General features: G+C 38.0%; 1 protein-coding gene across 2 annotated transcripts in view; it reads right to left on the reverse strand.

Annotated features, from left to right (window-relative positions):
• Positions 1 to 8261: 8261 nt before the first annotated feature.
• gtf2h2 (general transcription factor IIH, polypeptide 2) overlaps positions 8262 to 16499 on the reverse strand; it is a 102447-nt gene continuing 94209 nt past the window's right edge. The window contains exons 15-18 of one of the 2 annotated variants that reach the window (XR_005634376.1): positions 14811 to 15188; positions 14565 to 14719; positions 11196 to 11235; positions 8368 to 8417 (exon numbers count right to left, since the gene is read on the reverse strand). Coding sequence is in view for 1 of the 2 variants with exons in the window: in XM_039759250.1 (XP_039615184.1) it covers positions 8313 to 8417; positions 11196 to 11235 (145 nt within the window). In the remaining variant the exon portion in view is untranslated. Of the gene's footprint in view, positions 8418 to 11195; positions 11236 to 14564; positions 14720 to 14810; positions 15189 to 16499 lie in introns of both variants that reach the window. The other variant, XM_039759250.1, reaches the window with a different exon arrangement.

Consider the following 16499-nt stretch of genomic DNA (forward strand, 5'->3'; position numbering starts at 1 on the left):
GTTGGCTAACAGTACTGGTGGTGGTCGTTGTTAACCCGGGGTTCGACCGATCCGGTATGGAAATTTGTATTGTTGTCCACATATTGATTTGGCAAAATTTTACACTGGATGCCCTTACTGATGTAACCCTCCCCAATTATCTGGGCTTGGGTTAAAATGTCCTGTTTGTTGCAGGATTTAAATTTCCGTAGTGCTGAATACAAGGTGAGACAGGGTTTGCCAAACTATTATAGTAGGTAATGTGATGCTAAGATCTTGAAGTTCATAAAGTCTGTACTGCTTATGTCTGTGGGTATTTTGCATAGTAGTTTCCCATTTGGTAAATTAGCCACTTATCTAAGCAGTGCATGAGGGTTATTATTATTCTCATCTATTACTTTAGAATAGTAGCCTGGGCAGGCTTTAAAGAGAGCTTTTTTTTTTTAAAATATCTCTGTCCATGCAGTTTGAAAGACCTGCAGCTTTGTTGTTCTCCATCTGTGCTCCAGTTTTTGACACTCTAATTTAAGAACATAAATGCTCTCATTAAACCAGGGTGAGTTTCTATGTGCTTTGACCACTTTTGTTTGAAGGGGAGCCACTGTGTCCAAAGCAGCTCTCAAGGTCCTATTATAATTTGATGTTAGCTGATCTGAATTGTTTTCCATGATTACACTTGACTTACTCCAAATATCTATACATTTTGAAGGAGAGTTACAATCCATATGTCGCACTGTCATTGTTTTAATCTGTGAATGTATTGGTAAGGGCAGAACCAAATCAAATGTAATTAGTGATCAGAAATAACTTCATTTAATGAACGAATATTTACATTTTGAATTTCTGCTCTGTAAGTTATAATTAAATCTCATGTGTGGTTATGATTATGAATTGGACCATTGACAATCTGACCAAATCCTACTGAATTTAACAAATCAGTAAAACATTTGCTAAAAGTGTCAGTTTCAATGTGTACATTAAAATCCCCCATCAACACTACACCATCAGAATGTATAACTAAATCAGATAAACAGTTAACTCATTCATTTACACTTGTGCCACGAGGAGCTCGAGTTTTGCTAAACATGATCAATTCTGAGAATATAATTGTATTCTGCCAGAGCCAGATTTTGTTGTGGTAGATAAATCATTAAAAGACTATTTTGTCTGCTTCTTCCATACTTGTTCGTAAATGTTAATTATTCACATTAAATGTACTTCTGTCTAGATTTTATGTTTATAATATAAACTGACTTAATTGAAAAATCAAAGTTTTCATCAGGAATGATACATTTAACACACAGACTCCACCAGTACCAGGTAAGCTTGGCTACCTGGAAGGAATTTGTAGGTATCTGTTGAAGTGAGAAGACTGATGTGCAGGCACAGGATAAACTGGAGAAATTTTTTTGTGAGCGGAAGACCATTGCTGGTGTAGCAGGTCCACAGCTCTGAATGAATGACCAGTTTTTTTAAATAATCTATTGCTCCATGTCAGTCTTCGTGGGCGCCATTGTACAGCTGCGGTAATTGGGGCGAGTCGCACCTGCACATGAGGGTCTGATTGCTCTCAATTGCTTAATCAGCTTCCTGCGGTGCGTGATTGAATTGCTGCACCCATGAGTATGGGCCAGCACAGGAGATTGGGAGGAAAGAAAAACAGGAAACAAAAAGAACAAGAATGAAAGAGGCAGAGAGCGAGAGCAGCATTTGGGAAAAGAGAGTGGACAAGCCAGCCAGAAGAAAAACAGAGGCGAGTGCGGTCAGGGGTCCCGTGTTAGAGCGAGTGATCGGTGCTCGAGGGACGGATCGTGCCCACTGCTTATGTAGAGGAGTGGTTTCAGCTTCCTAGGGATCCGAGGGACGACTCCGTGTGAGAGAAGGAAGATGGGAGGACCCTGACGGAGGCAACCAGGCTGAGGGTCAGTAGTGAGAAGACCGCGTCGGCTGAAGTCTTTCCAGTTGAGTGAGCAATGGAAGGAGCTGCGCTTGGCTGATTTGCCCCAATGACGGTGGCAGGTTTTTAGTCTCACTTTAAACACTTAAGATTTTTGTTTTACCCTTTTATGGATTACTTATTGGAACATTTTGGAGCACTGCACTATGGACACTGTTTTGATTTTTGGTTTGGTTTGTTTTAAATAAAAGCAGTGTTACACTTCTCCACCATCCCCTTGCTCTGAGTGATTTGTTCCCATTTGCCAAGGTCATCCGGTTACATTACTGTAATGACGGTGTTGGGTTGGAGAGGCTCCCAAACGGAGTGGGAGCAGGTGGTGCCTTGATCTACAGACATCTAAAGCCAAAGTGAAAGTGAACTTTATTGTCATCTCAACCATATACAATTATACAGATAGACGAATTTGCGAAGCTCAGGGTCCACAGTGTAACAACATGATGTGTAAATAGTAAATTAAAAATAGAATAAAAATTTAAAATTAAAACACAAACAAGACATTGTGCAAAGATAGGACAAACAAGTAGCAGCAATATTGATGTGTAAGATATGTAATATAATAAATAAATAAATAAATAATAGATATAGATAATACAGAAATTATCAGTGTATGATAATAGTTGTTTAAGACGTGTGTAAACAATGACAGGTCAGAATGTTTCATAGCATAAGGATATCAAGAGTGTCAAAATCCTTAGAGGTCAGTATGAGATTTTCAGTTCTTTTCTACATGCACACTCATCTTAGCAGGATAGTGGTTTTCATGTATAAAAGTTCTGTTTTTAGTGGTGGTTGAGGCCGTGGAAGGTCCCAGGGGCAGCCTGGTGTTAAGGAGTCTAACAGCTTGGTGGTAAAAACTCTCCTGCAGCCTCGCAGATTTGGCTTTGATGCTGCAGTATCTTCCCTTGGATGGCAGAAGTGTGAAAAATCCATGTGAGGGGTGTAAGGGGTCCTGCACAATGCTGCAGGCCTTGCGGACACTGCGTTTGTCGAATATGTCCTGTAGTGAAGGGAGGGGCACCTCAATAATGTTCTCTGCTGTCTTCACTATCCTTTGCAGGCTCTTGCGGTCGGATATGTTGCAGTTGCCATACCAGACAGTGATGCAGCTGGTCAGGACATTCTCTATGGTGCCTCTGTAGAACATGGTGAGGATGGAAGGGGAAAGACGTGCTTGCTTCAGGAAGTGTAGTCTCTGCTGGGCTTTCTTGATTAGTGATGAGGTGTTATGTGTCCATGTAAGTTCCTCAGTTAAGTGCACACCAAGGAACTTGGTACTCCTAACAATCTCCACATCTAAACCGTTGATGCTGAGCGGAATGTGGGCAGGACGTGATTTTCTGAAGTCCACGATTATCTCTTTTGTCTAAAGGTTTACAAATCTCACTGCAAAAAGTGGAGGGCATGCTTACTTTCCTATTTAAAGGCAAAATTGTGCTATTACTGCTTCCTATTTTGATTTTGCGCATCCATACAGTTTTTGTTGTCCCTTTTTTTTCTATGCAGCATCAATTCTACATTGCATTTGACTGAGCAACTAACACAAAACTGACAATCAAATTGCTCAGAGGCACAAGGGCGCACATACAGACACGCATCTTACGTCATAGTAGATAAGCACAAATTAACTCAACCTGATAAGAAGCTACCACACTGCTCCGTTTTATTATATTGATTGGTCTCAGGTCCTACTTGGTCTTTGTTATCACATGTTGTGGAATAGCCCATGGGTAACAGTGAAGAGATATCACCTCTGGATGGAAAATGGCAGAGAGAGATCAGCCTTAATTGTAAACTAATTCTTTACACACCTCTTGACTCTGTGGGTACTGTCTGTACAGTAGTTCCTGATGAAACAGCACAGGCACCACCTTGTTCTTGTTCTAGCCCAGTCCACGTGACCCGTTCATGTCTTCTTGTCCGCTCAGCCAGCCTCCCTTAGTCTACTTTTGTTCCTGTTGGCATGTTCTCCTGTTTGCAAAGATGCACAAGTAATTAAGTCATAAAATCCCAGTGGTGGAGGGGAAAAATGATAATGTCTCACTTTTAGAAGGTTGCTGCTTATTTTTTAAGCAACCAATTTAAACTAATTATTAAATACCATTATAATATACTGTAGCGATCACAGGGTCCGGACCCGAGAGCAATATGCTCGTCAGGAGCCTGCGGACTGTCCAAGAGGGCACACGTACATAGAGAACGTGGCTATAAAGCAGGCTGGCTTGTGTCGGCTCATGCAGCAGGAGATAGTGTGGCACACACGTTCCCTCTAAGTCTAGTAAGGTGAAGCTGGCGGTGTACATGGGTTGACAAAGGGACACAGCAAGTGACGATTGTGGAGGCACGCTAAAGAAATCAATCAATTCTTTTTAAGGCCACTCACCAGCAGTCAGTATAAGGAGGCCGATTCCATTTCTGTGTCTCTTGCACCCCACATGTCGTTAAGTCGATACAATACAGTTATCACAATGCTAGATATTACAAACACACAAAGTGAAACAAAAGCAAAGGAATGGTGCATAACAAACACGCTTCTATTTTTTTTGTTGCTTGCGCTTGAGATGGTAGAATGCCAGTGCCTGAACTGCATGATTAAAGTGCCCCATTGTGTTGTTGTAGGCTACCACAGTGCAAGGCTTAGTGACTTTCACATTTCCCCGACACAAACATTGACAGTTACATTGTGAAAAGTGCCTGGGGGCTAACGTCTTTCTTTTTCTTGCACTTGATTTTGCTTTTTTACCATACAGCTACTGCCTCAACAAGGTGAAGCTCCATGCGACCAACATCATCAGGAGTATCACAGCAGGTTGGCTGTACAGAGCCTTTATGCATCAGTTTCACTATCCGTAAAACTGGCTTTACAGCTTGTCGTTTGCCATTGTGTTTTTGGATGAAGACTCCAGCCTACTCATGAATATCGATGCATTACCATTGAGTTACCATAAAGTGTCAGAGCACACAGAAATATTAATGATATTTTGAAGCAGGATATTATTTCATTCACTAGACAGCAGCAGAATGTTGTTCCAATAAGTTACCCAGATTTGACAATGTGAAGCGAATCATTACACATGCAGAGTCCACCTCAGATTTTAACTGTAATAACACAGAATTCCAAGCCAGAGTCAAACTCAGGGTTAGCATCAAACAGGTTAACCTGAGGGTACAAAATCTCATCTGTAAACTTACTGCAGTTTCTGGGATGCAAGAAATTAGTATAAATCATGCTGTTTTCTAGAATGCCAAAGGAGATCCACCACCAAGAAAGAAGAGGAAACTCATCACATCCAAACAGTTCAGCTAATGTGTTGGCTTCAAAAATCTCAATTCTGTGCCTTGCTGGATTCATCTAGTGAAGGAGTTTTTGAACTTTTTAATCTGAGGACCCAAATAAGAAAACAAATACCATGCTTGAACTCAAGAAGACAACTATTACAATAATAACAGCAGAGACATACAGTTGTGCTTGAAAGTTTGTGAACCCTTTAGCATTTTCTATATTTATGCATAAATATGACCTAAAACATCATCAGATTTTCACTCAAGTCCTAAAAGTAGATAAAGAGAAACCAGTTAAACAAATAAGACAAAAATATTATACTTGGTCATTTATCTATTGAGGAAAATGATCGAATATTACATATTTGTGAGTGGCAAAAGTATGCGAACCTCTAGGATTTGCAGTTAGTTTGAAGGTGAAATTCGAGTCAGGTGTTTTCAGTCAATGGGATGACAATCAGGTGTGAGTGGGCACCCTGTGTTATTTAAAGAACAGGATCTATCAAAGTCTGCTCTTCACAACACGTTTGTGGAAGTGTATCATGGCACGAACAAAGGAGATTTCTGAGGACCTCAGAAAAAGAGTTGTTGATGTTCATCAGGCTGGAAAAGGTTATAAAACCATCTCTAAAGAGTTTGGACTCCACCAATCCACAGTCAGACAGATTGTGTACAAATGGAGGAAATTCAAGACCATTGTTACCTTCCCCAGGAGTGGTAAACCAACAAAGATCACTGCAAGAGCAAGGCATGTAATAGTCGACGAGGTCACAGAGGACCCCAGGGTAACTTCTAAGCAACTGAAGGCCTCTCTCACATTGGCTAATGTTCATGTTCATGAGTCCACCATCAGGCGAACACTGAACAACATTGGTGTGCATGGCAGGGTTGCAAGGAGAAAGCCACTGCTCTACAAAAAAAAACATTGTTGCTCATTTGCAGTTTGCTAAAGATCACGTGGACAAACCAGAAGGCGATTGGAAGAATGTTTTGTGGACAGATGAGACCAAAATAGAACTTTAGTTTAAATGAAAAGTGTTATGTTTGGAGAAAAGAAAACACCGCACTCCAGTTTAAGAACCTTATCCCATCTGTGAAACATGGTGGTGGTAGTATCATGGTTTGGGCCTGTTTTGCTGCATCTGGGCCAGGATGGCTTGTCTTCATTGATGGAACAATGAATTCTGAACTATATCAGAGAATTCTAAAGGAAAATGTCAGGACATCTGCCCATGAACTGAATCTCAAGATAAGGTGGGTCATGCAGCAAGACAAAGACCCTAAGCACACAAGCTGTTCTACCAAAGAATGGTTAAAGAAGAATAAAGTTAATGTTTTGGAATGGCCAAGTCAAAGTCCTGACATTAAACCAATCGAAATGTTGTGGAAGGACCTTAGGTGAGCAGTTAATGTGAGGAAACCACCAACATCCCAGAGTTGAAGCTGTTCTGTACGGAGGAATGGGCTAAAATTCCTTCAAAAGTTACCGGAAATGTTTAGTTGCAGTTACTGCTGAAAAGGGGGGTCACACCAGATACTGAAAGCAAAGGTTCACATACTTTTTGCACTCACAAATATGTAATATTCGATCATTTTCCTCAATAAATAAATGACCAAGGATAATATTTTTGTCTCATTTGTTTAACTGGTTTCTCTTTATCTACTTTTAGGACTTGAGTGAAAATCTGATGATGTTTTAGGTCATATTCATGCAGAAATATAGAAAATTCTAAAGGGTTCACAAACTTACCATACCATTTTGTACCATAAAAACAATAGCTATCTGTAAGGCATCAATGGAGTTGTTTATACGCTACATCTTAGATTGCATACTACCACAATAAACAGTATGCTAAAATAGAGGGTGGTTTTATATATCACTGACCACAGAACTTGTGCATGGATGAAATTGGTCTTGTGGTGACCAATATAAAACATGTCGCCACACAGTTTAAGAAACTCTGATCTAATGGACTCTAGGTAAGCTTACCTGGGTTCTAGTTTTAAGGCGTTAAAAAAAAAAAAAAAACATGTCATGTCAGGTCAAACATCAAGATGATAATCATGTTTTTTGACACTGACTGGCTTGTTAGTAAAGAGTTTGTTCCCTATTAGCAGACTATAAATCAACAACATTACACTGAACTGCTGATGTGTCTGTGGGAAAACATCTGGAAAAAATGTCTGAAGCAGTGGTGCATGCAAAACTGCATTTTTTACCATAATAGCACACCTGCACACAGACAGTCATCAAGACTTATGACCAAAAAAAAAAAAAGGGTTTTTGCCTTGCACTGCCCAGAATAAGACAGATCTTGGTCCCAGTCATTTCTTTTTGTTTCCAAAATTAAAAGTGAGACTAATGGGAAGATGATTCGCTTCCATGGAAGAAATCCAGGAAAAAAATAAATAAATTACAGGTAGTTTCTGACACAACAACAAAAGATGACTACAGGCGAAGTGGGACATGTGTAGTGCATCTCCAAGAGAGTAATATGACAGAACTGCTGTAAACTGTAGCGCCATAAATAAACAATACGAGCCACATATCAAATGCATTTTTAGGCAAAACATGCCTTTAAGCATATAACATGCGTTACCTGATATGTGGCTTTTGCTAGAATATAACAAAAATAAAACAGCATACTCTTACTGGGTAATGTTTTCTCTATTTTTGACTTTAACCTTGTACAGATTACAATATACACAGTATGAAATCTTGTTTAGCAGAATGTCTGACCATTTTTAAGTAGCCTTGCGAAGAAGTGATCCTCAAGAGTGTGCCAAATGTTTTCATACAGATAGACACTTTGACTATGAAAGATTTTTAATTGCCCTTTCTTATCCTATAAAACATTTTCTTCATGATGTAACACATTTATTCAATTAAAGAAAGAAAAAACTTTAGTGTATATCATTCAAGCAAATTCTAGTATGAAATACATTTAAATACTTTCTGTAAGACAACAAATAGTGCTGCGGAATGTAAGAGCATGAAATTCTTTAGGATGGTCATTTCCATTGTTCAAGAACTCTCTTAATGCCAGTTGATAAACATTTACTTTATTTCCTTATCACGTCAAACTCCTTGCCATTAAGGTTGACTATGTACACAAGATGGGCAGCAGTGTAAAGTGTCATGGATAAAGAGGTCACATTCCATACAGAAGACACTCTCGCATGATGGGCATATGTAAACCTAAAATACAACAGAAATAAAAATTAGATTGTGCACTTGGAAGAAAAAGTTTTTTTTTAGTACATCTTTTGAAAATTCAAAATTATTATTCTACTATCAAATTAACAAACAACTTGACAGCAAAAACATTTAAGAAGTGGGCATTTTCAATTGCTTCTTTTAGGAATAACGATTCATAGAAGGTGCATAGTAAGATCATTGGAGTGATTAAAAGTCAAGTTCAAGACCAAGTGTCTGTTAATGCCGTTTCCATTAGAGAGCCATGATTCAGCCAGCTTTCTGGCACTTTTAGCGTTGGCCCTGAATTTTACTTTCACAGTGTCCAAGTCAAACGTGTGTCTGGTGGAACATATATGTGTGTAAATGAGTGACCGTGGGTCTTTCCTTCTGATGGCATTGTGATGTTCCTGTATATATGTTGCGAGTCTTTCAGATATTTGTCCCATGTACACCCCTTGGCATGTATTGCATTAAATGCTGTAAACTGCCTTTCTTGTCTCCATGGTTGACGTTTTGCTTTTAGCATTGAAAAGGACAGCCCGTAAAGTGTTTACATGTTTGTGCGTTATCTTGACCCCTGACCTAGACAGAACGCTTCAAATTGAACTCAGCATATGCAGGCTTAAAAAGAAGAACATCTAAATAATAAAAAAAAATGACTTTATGAACACCACCTTCCAAATCCCATTTTACTAATCCACCCCCAACCCCCTTACAGCCTCCCCCTTTATCTCCACCCTTCACCAGCTATATAGTACCTATTCTAGGTAGAGGATGGATATAATGAATTGAATCTACTTATGCTACAGGAGGGACACAAAGAATGAGGAAGAAAAAAAAAATATTTTTTTAAAAGCACATTTTCAATGATTTATGTATTTACGTTTTTTTTCCTTATCTAGAATTTAAAACTTACTCAAATGAATTTCACCAAAATCCATAAACAACTTTTTCATTATATTGTAATAAAGAAATAATATGAACATTGTGGAGAGCACACACATTTGCAAACTGTGATATATACTGGAAAGTAAGGAGAATTATTTCTGGCATTCTCTTTCCGGTGTGCTTCTTCTGATAACTTACAGTCAAAGAAAAAAGTATGTGAACCCCTAGGAATTATGTATATATATTTATGTCCAATTCCCGTATAAAACATGGTTGTATCTTCATGTCAGTCACAATAATGAACAAACACAGTCTACTATAACTAAAGATACACAGATTTTCAGAGACTTTTTGACCATATTGAATAAATCATTCAAACTGTGAAACTGAAGGTTGGAAAAAGTAAGTGAACCCTACACTAATGACTTTTTAAAAAGCTCATTGCAGTCAGAAGTTAGCACACCTGGAATCCATTTAATGAAACAAGTTCAGAGGTGTGGCCTAGAATTACTTTGATTGATGATAAACACTATAAAGTCTGAGTTTGAGCATTTGACAAGAAGCATATCCAGATGGGAATCATGCCTCACACAAAAGAGATGTCTGAAGAGCTACGATTGAGAATTGTTAATCTACATTAGGCTGGAAAGGGTTACAAAGTCAAAGATTTTAGATATTCATCAGTCTACTGTTAGGTAAGTTGTCTATAAATGGAGACAATTTGGTATTGTGGCTACTCGGCCTAGAAGTGGGTACCCTACCAAGATGACTCCAAAAGCACAACGCAAAGTCAGCAATAAGGTAAAGAAAGAACCCTAGAGTGACAGCAAAGGACTTGAAGAAGTCATTAGAACAAAGTAAAAAGTAAAATCCACGATCTTTGTAAATTTAATTGCAAAAGACACCACAATATCCTCAAACTAGAAAACACATGTTTTGAACCATAAAGCAAGCTGCTACTATTTTTTCTTTCTGACACATGGATTCACACGCCAAAGAAAGTACTTACATATTTGCAGTGACTAGATAACATGGTGTATAGCAGTACAGCTCTACTTGTACCTCATAGTTCTAAGAAACTGGATTTGAATCATGCCAGTCTGGAGTTAGTATATTTCCCCGTTTCAATTGAGACCCTGGTTTTCAATGCATTATCTCAAAAATCTGCAAGCAAATATGTTTTGTGGGATGAGTGTTCATGTGACAGCAAGTATGCTGTACAATGGACTGGTATCAACCCCACCCTAATTTGGAAAGATGGAACACTGTGAAAACAATGAGCATGGAGAAACATGTAGTAAAGCCAGGAATAACCTTATATTTAAAATTCAAACACAAAACCTTAGTGATGTCTTATTACAGAATTCAAAATAAAAAAAAAATCTACAATGATAGGATTTCAACATTCAATGATGCTGATCCATCTTTTATATTTTTATAGAGTAGTGCAGTAATGAAGAATAATAACACTCTGTGAAAATATCTTCAATGACACAAATCTGAGGAGAAAGACGGCTTAAGTTAACAAAAAAACCACAAAGACTCACATATGACTTCTAGCAAGATACTACACTAAGTTACTAAAAAACATCACCTCAAGCTGGTACAACATGATGTACATGACAGTGATTTCAGTTTGTATTGGAGGCAAAAGTGTGCCCTATATGGTACCAGGCAGGTGTACCTAATGTAGTGGCCATGGTGTGTATATAAATAAAGAACACACAAGATATTGATATTGAAATAATCAGAAAAAAAAGATTAGTAGACTTTTCTTTTATGAAATATCATTTAAAATAAACAATTATAGACAATACAAATATTTAAGAAACAAACTAATTTTCTTATAAACCTAATATTCGCATTCCATGAAATAAAAAACATACTTACATTTTGCTCTTTAAGGTCTCCTTGACACCCTTCACAAAACCTTGGAAGACAAAAGAGGTTTTATATAAATCTGATTTTAACAACTCAGGATGGAAGCAAAGAAGCATTTTATTGAAACATTGCAGTCCAAGTATAGTTTGAAAAGGGGAAACAAAAAAATGAAGCACACTCAGTTTTTGGAGTATTGCAGTGATCAAGGGTTTCAACTAAGGTAATCATCATGCTAACTTTCCTCCTAATAGAAACCTTTGCTTAAAGTAAGCATCTTGAATCCTACTTTATGCATCCTGGCGATTTAAAACTAGCTCGTTTCATTTTAGTTACCTAAATAAAGCACCCCTTAAGGTGGAACAGCTGCAACAGCTTTAGTCCACATGGTGTTATTATGACTAACCAGACTGGAGTCATCTGATTTTGTGGTGTGGGTTCAACAGTCAAGTAAAAGTAGCTGATTAACATTTTGAGAATTTCGGTTAAAGATCAGTGTGCCTTATTATTAATTTTAGTGCTATTAGCTAATAAACACTTATGCCTGAAGCAACTTAAAAGGTCACCATTTATTTTGGCAAACGGGCCACTGGCCTGGCCATTTTTTCCATGTGGTTTGTTTTGAATTTTTGTGAGTCAAGGACTATGTGTTCTCTGAAGTAACTGAGTGAGCAGATTTTGTTTTGGGAACACGGCTGCTGATGCATTGAACTGACAGCAGACTAAACAGAAGATTAAACATACTTCTATTAGTGTTCACTGACCTTTAATTTTTAAGAAAACTAAGCAAGCTCTCTCATGTTAGTGCAGAAACAAACATTTTAGATGGCATTTAAATTTATACAAACACTAGAATCCCTGAAGCCTACAAAAAAAGTTGTAATCCCGGGCCACCTTAAATTCCTTCGCCCGTCTCCATTAGCCTCTTTGTTTTGCAAATATGTCAATCAGCACAGGCTAAACCGACGCAACTGAAGTTCTTCAAGCTCAAATCTGTTTATCTGGGTGTGAGGTGCTTGTATTGGGTAAATAATATATCATTATTTGGAATACATACAGTACAGGCCAAAGGTCTGGACACACCTCCTCATTCAATGTGTTTTCTTTATTTTCATGACCATTTACATTGGTAGATTCTCACTGAAGGCTTTAAAACTATGAATGAACACATGTGGAGTTGTGTACTTAACAAAAAAGGTGAAATAACTGAAAACATGTTTTATATTCTAGTTTCTTCAAAATAGCCACCCTTTGCTCTAATTGCTGCTTTGCACACTCTTGGCATTCTCTCGATGAGCTTCAACAGGTAGTCTCCTGAAATGGTTTTAATTTTGGTTTTGTGTATTGTATTGACTTCCTTCTTTTGACACCCACTGCACGCCTAACCTACCTGGAAAGGGGTCGCTCTTTGAACTGCCTTTCCCGAGGTTTCTTCCATTTTTTCCCTACAAGGTTTTTTTTCCGGTGTTTTTTTTGTCTTCTTAGAGAGTCAAGGCTGGGGGGTTGTCACGAGGCAGGGCCTGTTAAAGCTCATTGCGGCACTTTTTGTGTGATTTTCGGCTATACCAAAATAAAGTGTAATGTAAAAATTAAAACTATTTTTTTTTCCCATTCCGGTTATTTTTGGGTGCCCCCTTATATAAGCTACACTACTTGGTGTCCGTTTTAATTAAAGCACAAAATAAAAAGGTGAGAATTTGTTAAAGTAGCTTTTCTTGCTGTTTGTCTAACTTAGCAAGACAACAACTCCAATTCCTTTTTCTCAGTTTATCACTTCACTTTATTTAAGGTGAAGGCCATTATTCTGGTCTTTTCTCTCTCTCTCTCTGGTAAAGTCTGCCTTAGGAGCACTGCAACTAAACTATTGTAAAGACAAGAAAAGCAGATGCTGAAAAAAATATTTTTGTGATCTACCAATTTACCAAATCATTTCTAATGAAAATCGGCTGATTTAGATCAGGGGATGATCAGTTGGAGCAACACTACTTATTGGGACCTCTCTGCCCTCCATTAAAGAACTCTTCATAAAGTGTTGAGTCTACAAAGCCTATAACAATGTGAAGGACCGTCCCTTTGTCCCACTCCCATCTGGCTCAAGGTACCCTTGGCTGTCTGGACTCTGAAGTCTGTGCTCCAATTAGCTTAATTATATACAGAATATTTGGTACACTTGTTACTACTGTTGTTTTTTTATTATTAGGTGTTATTTATTACTATAATTGTGAAATTATCAGTTATCAAGCAGTTCAGGTGTGGTATAGGAACTGTCCATTGGCATACAGTAACATTGGTCAAGTAAACGGTCTGCCAACACAGATGATGTGGCAACACTGTATTGATTGTACTTGCCATCCCAGCTGGTCCATCAACTGGTGTAAATTATTGAGTTTGAAATGTACACAGGGCTTGCTTCACACAGCATGTTGAGCCAAATCATGCCTGCTTGGATGCAATTTATTTTATCCAGAACAGCCTTTCGTTGCAACCATGAGACTTTCATCAATGCAAATGTCAAGATCGGGAAAGTGCCTACTGCATATTTTTGATGCTTGCCTGATACACGCCCCACACTTTGTCAAGTTTCAGTGATTGGCTTAATCACCGTCACTGATATTAGTGAAATGCCAGGACAGGTTGAACACCCCTAGACTGAAATGCCTACGACCAGACTTATTTTGGATATTTTCATATATTGGAATATTTGCATACAGATAATGAGATATCTAGGGGACACACATGATCAAGCTATAATAATTCATACCACCAAGCTGATATCATAACGTGAGACACATAAAAAAGCAACCCGGCTATGACTATCATGCATTTAGTTGTGCAGTGCTGAGACAGGGTAAGAAAGTGACAGCTTGAGCTGGCTGTAGAAATGATGACCACCAACAGAAGCGATGGGCAGGGTGTAATACGCTGGCTCAAACCAATGAGCACAGAAATACCAGACTTGCCTGGAAAGGGGTGCAGAGAAGGAGGGTTATAATGAAGAAAAAGTGAGGAGCCTGGTAGTGTAGGGAGTAAATGTCGTGACTAAGAGCAGATGGAGAAAAAGTCTGTTTTGTCCATAGTGTATAACAACCCTTCTAATGAGAGTACAGCAGTCAACACTTTTAAGTTGGTGATTTCTTCAGAACCAGATCTGTTCAGTACCATACTTTGCTCCCTCATTTTGAACCTCAGAACTAAAATTATTCTGTTTTATTTTTGATTAACTGCATTCTTTCATTCACGTGTCTTCCTTTTTTTTTTTTTTACTGGCAAAGATGCCACTATAATATTAAAACTCAAAAGTGATGAATACGATGTGAAGACTCCTCTACTGTAGTTCCCTGTTAAGAAACATTTTGTTTTTTGGTCAGCTTATAAAGGTACCTGTTGTCAGTTCTTTTACAAATGGCTGACAGGTCAGGAATATCTCAGTCAACCTTCACTCCTTCGGGCCTGCAGTGCTACTTTTATTTGTTATATTTTGGGGGTGTACATACCAGCGCTCCAGACAAAAATTCACCTCAAGGAACCAGTGGCTCCTAAAAAGAAAAAAAAAATTTAGGAGCTAATTGCTTTGATTTAGGTGCCAAATAATCAAATGTGTAAAATATTAATCTTTCAATATCTTACCTTTCTAACTTCCATGTATACGTGCCTAATTCTTTTCCTTCTCCTGTGTAATGAATCCTTCCCTTGAGCTTTTATGTCCATCTTGATGATTTGGGTAACTTTCAGACTATGTGTAGTTATTAATAACTGTGTATTTTACTCAGGTTCTGACATGGTATCACTGACCATCAGAATATCAGTGTCAGAGGGCTATCCAATGTAATTTGGTCTTCTTTTACTCTTCTTTGAAGTGAGCCAACATTTGACACAGGACTCAGGAAATTGCTCAAGCGATGGGCCTTCTGTACTGATTGTGACTAATTCCTCCAAGGTTGAGTGAGCTTTGTACTTTTGATTTTATTCTGTTCCGTACTGAAAAGCCATGTTCACACTGAGCGGCTGAAACAGACAGAACAAGCACGATCTTAACAAGATGTAGAATATTGTGAAAATCTGTACAGCTGTAGAAAATGAGTGTCCCCCTAAAGTGGATGGGATGGAAAGGCAACTTAAATATAAAATTGATATAGAAGATTGTCTACACTGTTTTAGAATACATTTTGAACAATTTCAGCAATACAGTGTTGATTTTGCAAGGAGCTTAAAGGGGTACACATTTCTACAGCAATGGGGCAGCTGCGGAAATGAGTGTTCCCTCTACTAGAAGGGATGCAGGTGCACAGTAGAACATGCAAGAGAAGACTGTCTGATAGGTTTATTAAAAACACTGTGCAGAATTTTAACCACACAGTGTTCACAGTTTTAATCTGCCATGATCAACTGTACATGTAATATACAGGAAAAACTTTAATGGATAATGAGGCCTGCTGTGAAAAAGAGATTTCAACCCCCAGTTTAAAGGGGTGATCAAAACAGACAAAGGATTTTTTTGATAGTACTTGAACTATTTAATTCACATAGTTTTAAATCATATGACAGGTAAAAATTTGACTTCCACAACAAATTCTTTCCCATGGAAATATTTTTTTTCTCTTTTTCCCCCAGAAATAAATTAGCCATGTAAATGTTTGTAAGCAAGGCACCAAGTATGGTGTCAAAGTGTATTAGTAGATTTTAGGGCTGAAACGATTTCTCAAGTAACTTGAGTAATTTGATTACTAAATTTCATTGAAGCAAATTCTTTGCATTAATGCGTTGTTTAACCCGTACAAACTCCACTTCAGCGAACCCAGCGTGTTTCACACGGATGATTACTAGTGTTGCATAACATGCTTAAGCTATAAAAATGTGAAGAGAAGACCTGATTTGATAGGGCAGATTGCAAAATGGAGAGAGAGAGAGAGAGAGAGAGAAAATAGTGAGGGGTGAGGCAAAGAGATGGGCCAGAGAAAATGATAGAAAATGTCAAATATTTTGGATCATTTCAAGCTGAAAAAAGCACAGCATCAATGCCTTAGCATCTCATCAGGAAGCATTCAGTCCACAGAACGGACCTGACACAAGGTAACGTTAACATTAGCATTTAACGTAAAACAAAATGATTATTTGTTGAGATAAAGGCTAGTTAAAAAAAATAAATTAAAAAAATAAAAAAACCACACAAAATAAAATGCAGTCAATCTGCAGAAGCCTGAGCTTCTTTCATGTTACTATGTTACTCGCACACACACCCCTACCTCACAGTGATTCATACAAAACATGTACTACAGAAAGCAAAATATCAGGTGGTATAAATATCAATTGGAGCAT

The sequence above is a fragment of the Polypterus senegalus genome, chromosome 7 (genome assembly GCF_016835505.1).
Source record: "Polypterus senegalus isolate Bchr_013 chromosome 7, ASM1683550v1, whole genome shotgun sequence".
Taxonomy (NCBI): Eukaryota; Metazoa; Chordata; class Cladistia; order Polypteriformes; family Polypteridae; genus Polypterus; species Polypterus senegalus.